The 9,270-nt window shown below is 33.3% G+C and overlaps 1 protein-coding gene across 2 annotated transcripts in view; it reads left to right on the top strand.

Annotated features, from left to right (window-relative positions):
• Positions 1–8,740, top strand: part of LOC108736511 — a 106,509-nt gene extending 97,769 nt beyond the window's left edge. For both annotated transcript variants that reach the window (XM_025980216.1, XM_025980217.1), the window contains exons 3-7: positions 1,567–1,641; positions 1,778–1,920; positions 3,352–3,496; positions 3,577–3,773; positions 4,785–8,740. In XM_025980216.1, coding sequence (XP_025836001.1) covers positions 1,567–1,641; positions 1,778–1,920; positions 3,352–3,496; positions 3,577–3,773; positions 4,785–8,603 — 4,379 coding nt within the window. In that variant the 3' untranslated portion in view covers positions 8,604–8,740. The remainder of the gene's footprint in view (positions 1–1,566; positions 1,642–1,777; positions 1,921–3,351; positions 3,497–3,576; positions 3,774–4,784) is intronic.
• Positions 8,741–9,270: the final 530 nt, after the last annotated feature.

Below are 9,270 nucleotides of genomic sequence, written 5' to 3'. Positions count from 1 at the left end.
AGGCCGATTGTGCCTCTTTGTCGCTCGTTCCGCGCTCTCGCTTGCACTTCAAGCCTTAAATGGAACGCCTCAGAGCGAGGTAACGCCGCATGAGTCATGTTTTTTCGTGCGTGCAGCCGGCTCCATCGAATTATAAGACGTTGTCACGTCAAAAAATGATGCTATATAACAGTAAGGTTAAGTGCGAGAAATGAATATAGGGAATACAAATATTGGATGAGTGGATAAATGAGAATGGAAAATATGGTAGAATTTGTGAAGAAGAGGTTGTATACACTACTGGCGAGTTTTGAACCGAACATAATAATGTCTAATAAATGCAATTAAAAACTTTTAAGCGGTATTACGCTTTGCTCAAAAGTAATTGAGAGTCCAATTTCAGCTTTCAAAGAAGCAGAAGATATTTTCAGATAGACGTGGTTGAAAGAAAAATATATGTATTTTACATGTTCATAAAATTATGCATAAAAACAAATAGTGACGACAATGAAAGCGTAGTTTCTATGTTCTTTGGGCGTTTTATCCTACTAGTAGAGAAGGAATGGAAGAATGTAGTAGATGATAGTGGTAAAGGGTTAAAAATTAGAACTATTCAACTACTGAAAGGAAACAGATTGTAATATAAAGGAATGCAAAAGAATTTATTTGTTAAGTGGGGATGCACCGAATAGTGATTTTGCAGGGTACTAGATAACCGGGTATCAGATCCAAACCAAGTACCCGACTCATCTCTAGTTTTAAGTTGTATTTAGCATACCCTTAAATGTAAGGGGGGGGTTTGACATTGAGGAGGGTGTAGAAAAAATTAATTTATATTAATTTTGTGTACTTATACATAACATATGGTTTGAACAAAGCTCATATATAATCTATTAATAATTATAATTTCCCTATTTCGTGAGACACAAAATATCGTATAAATAGCATTATTAAACAAGTTAAAATTAAATCCAGGTTTTAATATTTTTGTGCTGAAGTGATGCCCAAAATCTACCTGTACACGTTATTGATTTAATGTATTTATCAGACTCGGTCATTCATAATGATGTGACATAATTAGTCCACTGTTTCATCATAAATTCCGTTCCGGGTGTGATTTGTGATGTCAGGTGTGTAATAAAAATTTATCTTCACACTTACGTATAATATGTAGGTACAAGTAATTTTAAAATACGTTGGTACACTTAACGAATGTTTAATCGATTTTTTTTAAGACCAGATATATGGCGTATGTTAAATAAGAAGTAGTAAAAATTACTTTTTTATACCTGACATGGAATGTGAAATTTAGATACCACGTTAACTAACAGAGAACAAAAAAAGAAGAGAGCTTTCTAGAAACAATTTTGAGTTCTAAAACTAAACATAAAACTAGTAACCGTACTAAATAAATTAAGGGTAGATATAAGGTTTACGTTTACACTTATAATTGTGTATCACTTTTATTAAAACTTGCTGATGTTGAAAAATCAGAGAAAGATACACAGTATATTAAGAATAATTAATGTCGAAACAAAAAATAATTTGTTGTATAATTATACTATATATTGTTTTATCTTTTTGCAGATAAACATTTAATTCTTGAAACCGATCCGGAAAAAGGAAAGGGAGAATATGCATTTGATAACCCTGGATTTAAAGGTAAGCAAATCAAGATAAAGGCTTCTGGGGTACTTGGCAACAATTTGTTTTTCTTTTTCATTTCTTTCTAGGTACTAATTTTGGACTATTTGTTAACGTTTCTATTTAATTCTCCCAATAATGAAATATTTTTCAGATACAACCCTTGCATCGGCATTTAATGAAACAGAAAAAAATAAGACAGATTCCTTAAAAACAAAATGGAGTCATTGGTCACCATTAAGTGCTTTAACAGCAAAAAGCGAAAAACGCACGTTCTTAGACGACTCCGTAATAGGGGTAAGTAGATACTTAACAGAAACAAAAAATTAATAAACATTATATGAGAATTGAGTAATAAAATTCATCGATTCTGCATCAAAAAGTCACAAATTAAACTAGTTAGAAATTTTAGGAAAATAATATCGTGGTTAAAAAGAAAAATATTGGTTATTATATCAATTAGAACTCATTGCTACTTAATCATATAGTTCATTTCTATCCTGAGCTAATCTTCCCATTTCCCTAAAACTAGAACTTCCTACATCTTGTTTTGCGAACAGTCATCTAATCTAGGTCTACCTCTACTCCTGTTTTTGCCTCTAATATGTCTCTGACTAGACCTTTATGCCTGAGAAGGTGTCTTACCAATCTATCTCGCCTATTTTTTATTGACTTCCACAGAATCCTCTGTTCTCATATTCATTCTAATACCTCTTCATTTCTGACCTCTATATCCATAATTCCTAAATGAAAAAGTTCGCGGGCACCGTAAAATCAGCAACGAAATAAAAATTTATAAATTAATTTAACTGTACCTTAAAATTCATAAAACAAAACCTTGATTATATTAGTGCAAAATAAATTAATTCAATAAATCAGTTTGTAAAAAAGTTTTATTGTATACTAAATACCTACTTTAATTTTAATTAAAAAAAAATCATATCTTCAGTAGTTGACCTAACTTTACTGAGACAAAACTCGTACTGATCCTTCTAGGAATTAGGGCTAATAATCGGGAGCAATTTTAGTTACCGATTTGATTAAAACGACTGTCATCAAAAATCATTTAGTTATGAAATAGAACAAACGGTATGGTAAACGCCATCTGTAGTATGATGTTACATTTATTAGAATTCAATATGCTCAACAATATCCATAAAAATGCGTATCAACTTGTTGAACTGAATCCACGCCATAGCTTACAACAGCTCTGCGAACATAGTACCTCATTTTTAAAGGATTTAAAAAATGTAAATACCACCTAATAGGTCACGCATTGGTCATAATTAGTCACTTAATCCCATTAATTGGTCAGCGATAGAACTTGTTAAAATTACTTTTCAATTTTTTACGGCTTTTGAAAAATGTTACCACCTTCTATTCCACTTATATAAAAAGTAAGGAGTGTTTTCTATTAGTATTTTATCGCTGATAATTGGTCAGCTAAAATTACTAATTGGTCACTTATAATAAATTATAAAAAAAAAATAAAAAAATTGTTCAATGACAATGCGCCAGTAGTAATACTGCACCGATTCTGAGTGAAAATTCGTCATTAAACGGTCTTGCACTATTTTTCATAAAATGAACAATTTATCTACTATTCCATAAAATTTATCAAAGGAAGGATATTATTTTAGCTATAGCATACAGTTTAAATTCGTTTTATGCGAAATAAGTACTTATATAAAAAAAAAATTCACTTAAAGTATTTTGTTTTACTTTCAGAAAGATGAAATAAAAGTGGTATGTTTAAGAAGTCATGATTTTACTGGACTGGGTTTTAATATTTTTGGAAATATGCGAGACGGGATATTTATCAAAGATATCTTACATAGAGGTCCTGCATTTGAGTCCGGGAAATTAAAATCAGGTATGTGAACTCGATAATTTATTTAAAAAATTTTACGTTTACCGAATAACAGAAATTCTAAATATACTCATAAATTTCAGGAGATTGCATAAAAAGCATAACCATTAATTTCGAACACATTGTATATGAAGACGCTCTGACAATTTTAAGTTACGCAAGCCCATATGAAGTTATTATCGAAGCTCAAGGTGAAAAAAGAGGTTTCAACCCTACGGGACAAGTTGGCCAACCACGCCATCCCTTATTCCGTAGCTCATCTAATACGGATCTTGTTCAGGTAATATCTTATTTAGATTATTTAAGTTCATTACCAATGAAGTAATGATTTTTACCATTGAGTGAGAGTAATACTGATCGTAGCTGATTTTAAGAAGTTTAGATATCATTGAGCTAAATTGTGTCTCTAATTAGTTGTGATACTACTTCGTAATTGGTTGGTTACGTAGTTATTCGGCAACTTTGTCTCGATATTGGAACTTTATGATGTAAATTATTGGATATTTACAGATGACTCCATTATTTTATACTTATTTAGACATAAAGGGTGTTTTTGAAATAAGTAGCAAGCTTTCAAGGGTGCTAATTAGCTACAATTAAAAATCGCGCGGTGAGTAAAGTAGCGTAGTTACGGAACAAAAAAATTTGTAAGAAAACTAGTCCGAAGCCGATCCTGGACGTGAATCCGTAAGGAGCAAAGAAATTAAGCAGCTACATCAATGGAGAATGTAAACAGTGACGGTTGTGGAACGACTAATAAAATACATCTCAACAGCTTACTACTACGCCACTACACACAATAATGTTTGAAATAGAATAAAAGATAAAATAGAATAGGTACAACACGGATGATGCTAATAAGGAGCAGATTGAATGCGACGTTGCATTGTCGTATTTTTCTGCCTGAAGTTTGAAATACGTTTTTTCTCGAAAACGGTGAACTTTCGGACTACCAAACATTTATTTAATATTCTTGTTTTATAATCTCTTACCACCTCCTGTAAGTTTGCTACTTATTTTAGATTTACCTTGTATAATGAACGTAAAAGAAAATTAAACTAAGCTCATAAAAATAATAAAAATCACCTATTTGTTATTACTGCATTTTTAAGTTTCCAATATACTACATTTCTCATTTTTTACTGTCCCCAACTTTATTTTTTACGTAAATTGTCAATGTGCCCAAATGATTGAATTAATACTAACACGTAGAAAGACGCGATTTTGTACTACCTATAGTAAATACTGTTATTATTTATGTTGGAATTGAAACTTTTAAATTTACCTACAGATTGGAAAAACTGCAAAGAAGAGGCTATTTCATGCAAACGCCATAAACAATTCTCTCAACTCCAGTTTTTCAAGTCTTCAGAAAAACCGTAGCAATGCAACGACTTTGGAGAGAAAACACTCCAACTCACCAAATATTGGATACCAGAAAGATCTGCTAAAAGCCCAACTGGAACAGAGGATACTTGAAGATCATGATGTTAATCTTAAAAACAAACGAGAAATGGTCGAAGATGACCTGAAGAAGATCAACAACAGAATGCAAAAATCGGAAAACAAACTTCAGAAATTCGGAATTCGAGTTCTTCCACCCGAAATAAGTCCACATAGTAAAGAGCAAGTGAGTCCTAAAACGACTGAAAACTCTCAAAACGACAATAATGCCAATTTAGAACGAAATTCACTTTTAAACAGCGTGATGAGTGAATATGATAGATTGAGTATTGATGAAGTGGACAAAAGAGAAAAGAAGACAGTTCAAGAAGTAAAACAACAAGAAACGCCAGAACATTCAATAGTGCAAGTTGACGAAAACAAAGACATTTCAAATTTTGACCGAAGTCCTAATCAGTCTAGTGTTAGACGGGACGAAAACGGCATTCCCCAAGAAATACCGAGTCACATGCATAACGTAGCAATGGCAGCTAAAAGAAACCGTAAATCATCAACCGATAAAATGATTGATGAACTCGACGGATCAAAAACACCCAAAAAATCAAAAGGTCGCGCTCCTGCTCCTCCAGAAGAAAACAGCCTTTCCATCAATACAAATATAGAAAATGGTGAACCCGAATGCGTAAGATCACACAAAGAAGTTGGCGGTACAGAGGGCAAGACATACCCAGAAAAGCATCCTGATGAAATATTCAAACACTGCAGCCCTAAATATAATAAAAGTCATAACCAGCATTCAAATTCAGGTCCTAAAGAAAATGGTAAACCCACAATTAATAATTTAAACGAAAATGGAATTTCTGGTTACGCGTTGGACTCAGATGCAGAGAGTGATAATCAGTCGTCTGTAAACACCATAGCTCTGAATTCTAGTGACATCACGATTCATCATATTGAAGATAACGAAGAAATTCAAAATCGTAGAACGGCTAGTACAGGGGATTTGTCAAAACTACAGAGAGCCAAAAAGGGAGGCGGAAGTACATTAGAAAGGGCTCAAAGTTTAGACATCGCCGATACAGGAATTACATTGCCAAAAAAGCATAAATCGGACAATTTGGAAATGACTGGATCTGACGAGAGTGTTTATGAAAAATACATGATGTATAAAGAACCGAGACTATCGCTCGTCTTAGATGGGCTTAATACATTTCAGAGAAGTCGGCTAAAGAAATCAACAGAATGGGGAAATTTGGAGGATGCAATTTTAAATTTGGACAAAGACACAAACAGCGAAGAAAGTAAACCACCTTCGTATGAAAATTCAAGCTCCAGAGAATTCGACGCTCTCGTGAATAAAATAAACGAAATTAAAAACGAAGACGTAAAAGACGTAGAAAACGAGATGGTTAATGACATTGCCAAAAAGGACGTCCTTCATAAAACTTATAACGACCTAACAGAGATTATGAACGACGAGAAATCCAACATAATGGAAGAATTAAGTAAACAACATTCCGACCGCATTATTTTAAAAAATCTGTCACCTTATGACGACATATCTGTACTAAAGGACATGGAAAACGCCCCTTCAAGCATAGATGACACTTCACTTGAAAATGTCGAATTAAAAATATTACCTGAAGAACCCTTACTGATGGAAACTACTGCTGCAAACCCAAAAGCAGTACTAACAGCAACAAGTCCTCCACCAGAAGATTTATTGGAAACCAACGGAATAACAACCAGTGAGATTGAAATGTACCTTTCCGAAGACAATGCGGATCAGAAAGCAGAAGCACCAAAAAGGAAATCCAGAAATCAAATTTGGCCAACTTTTGAAACCCAAACTGAAAAACCAACCATACCACCGCGAAAACCAGAGCCACCTCTTCGTAGACCCGAACCACATCTTCGAGAAAAACATCGACATCCTGAGGTAGAAAGTGCCGAAAAGAAAAATGAAAATATTATAACAGTTACTAAGGTGGAAGTTACGGCTGTCGAGGAACCACAAATTATTACAAATTTAACTGAACTGGACATACCAACTACTGAATCAGAAGCCAAAAAATGTCAAACAACCACTACAATAACTCTCAATTCGGGAGTAAACGTTTCTAAACCCATTTTGGGTAATGAAGAACCAGCGGTACCATCACCATCTGATAAAAGCAGAGTGCAAATTTCTTCACGGTTCTTCAAACCGAAATTAATGAAAGAATTTTCTGAAAATTTAATAATAGCTGAAAGATTATTCGGTTTGAACGATCCTTTTTATAATTCGATGGATTCATCTAGCCTCGACCTGAACGTTTCAGATGACATGAAAGTCTCTAGACATTCCTTAGGAAACTTGCAAACTGAAGCAACGGCTTTACCTTTAGAAAAATCCAGTAAACAATTTGAAAATAATATCAGTAGCATTATGATAGAGTCTCCATATCAAACTAGCGTAATAGATCAATTAAGTGCTTCTTCTAGTCTACCTATTAACGAAAACTACGTAGCTGATTCTGATGCAAGTATGAATAACACAACATCATTATATACCACTGCTTTGGATCAAACGCTTACACAGGCAAATGAATCATTAAAAACAGTGAGCGAGGTGGAAGTAGAAGAGGAAGACAAAAACGTACCGGTAACAACTCCAGATATCATAAAAAACATCACGTTAACAGAAGTAATTAATACAGTTAACACACAAATGAGCTTACTAGATAACAAGCCTAAGTCACTAAAGTTACAAGTGGTAGGGGATTCCGAATCGGATGAAAATAATAAAAATGTTGCTAAAAAATTGATTTATGAAGAAACTCCAGTGGACAAAAATTCAACTGTTAACATTACCGACAGCTCAGATTCTAATGATTCCTTGACATTCGTAACAGAAATTCGAGTATCTCCAAATGCATCAGTTAGTAGTAACATATCAGATACAGACACTTATTCTATTTCACCAGAAGATCCTTCTCACAAAAATCTCGAAAACAAATTTGAAAGTTACGTGAAAAACTTCGAAACTAACAGAAAAATGTTCGGCTCCCCGGTTAACAGTACAACGCACTACAAAACTGAATCTCGAATACCATCAAAAATAACATCAAACAGTGATAAGAACCAGCCAGAAAAGGACCTTCAAAAAATACACGAAATTGTTGAAGAACAACTGAAAAAACTCCCAGAAATGAGATTTTCAACGTCCAGTTACGAATCGACATCAAAAATTCCCGAAAAACGATCGTCTCATATTGAACAAATTAGATCAAACTTTGAAAAAAATTCAAATGACAAAAGTCCAACAAAACCAAAGGCGGAGGGAGTTAAATCGCGAATACCAGTGGCAACACAAAAAACACCCCCAACATCTCCTGAACGTAGAGATTCTAGGCCAGATTCGGAAATAAACTCGGACATTCTCGAACTTATGTCTTCCAAAGTGCATTCAACTCCTGTGTGTAGCAATCTTCGGTACCAACCCAAAATTCCAACAAAAAATGTCACGGTGACTTCCATTCGCGGTAATTCCAAGATACCTTCGGGAATACCCGGTCGACCACCTATACCAACTAGGAAACCTGAAAATTTAGAAGCACAATCCAACGGGAACGGTGAGAGCAGCTTTAAACAATGGGTATTCACCCAATCTGAATCTGCCGTTACCAATATAATCGTTGACAATTTTAAACCGGAACAAAAATGAATGAATGAATAGGTATATGTATACGTATACTTTGTTAACACTTTATTGTTACCTAACAAAAGAGATAAAAGTTGTAATTAATTAAATTTACACCAGAGCAATGGTATTTTGAAAGACGTTTGATGAGAAAGAACAGAAAGAAGAAAAAACGCAATCATTTTATATGTATGTAGTCTAAATGTTGAAAAACATATCACAGTCAACCTGATTATATTTTGGTACACAGAGTTTAGAGAATAAAAAGGCTTTAGCATTTCAATTTTTCGGGATGTTGTATACAAGAGGGTTGTGTGCCATATGCAATACTGTAAATATTTGAATACCTTTATTTAGACTGTTTAAATAGGAACAAATTTTAATTTTGTGTTGTTTTTAGTACGAATATAATTTATCGAAAAGTTTTGCTGAAAACGATTAAGTGTACCTATATGTTAACAAAAAATTAAATTTTATTTGTAAGAAAATTAAAATGTATATTTAGTATATCTTCCATTTTAAGATATTTTTCGTTAGCAAGAGCACAAAATGCAATTATAATGTTTTGCATTGTTATTAATTAACCAATTACATTTTCTTTTATATTGTGGAATGGAATTCTTATAGATAGATTTACGAATAAGTGTTGGAGGAATTGTTATTATTTATACTTATAATAATTTAACTGTAT

The sequence above is a fragment of the Agrilus planipennis genome, unplaced genomic scaffold (assembly GCF_000699045.2).
Source record: "Agrilus planipennis isolate EAB-ADULT unplaced genomic scaffold, Apla_2.0 scaffold175, whole genome shotgun sequence".
Classification (NCBI taxonomy): domain Eukaryota; kingdom Metazoa; phylum Arthropoda; class Insecta; order Coleoptera; family Buprestidae; genus Agrilus; species Agrilus planipennis.
The sequence above is the reverse complement of the archived record's forward strand: the minus strand, read 5'-3'. Positions and strand labels throughout refer to the sequence as shown.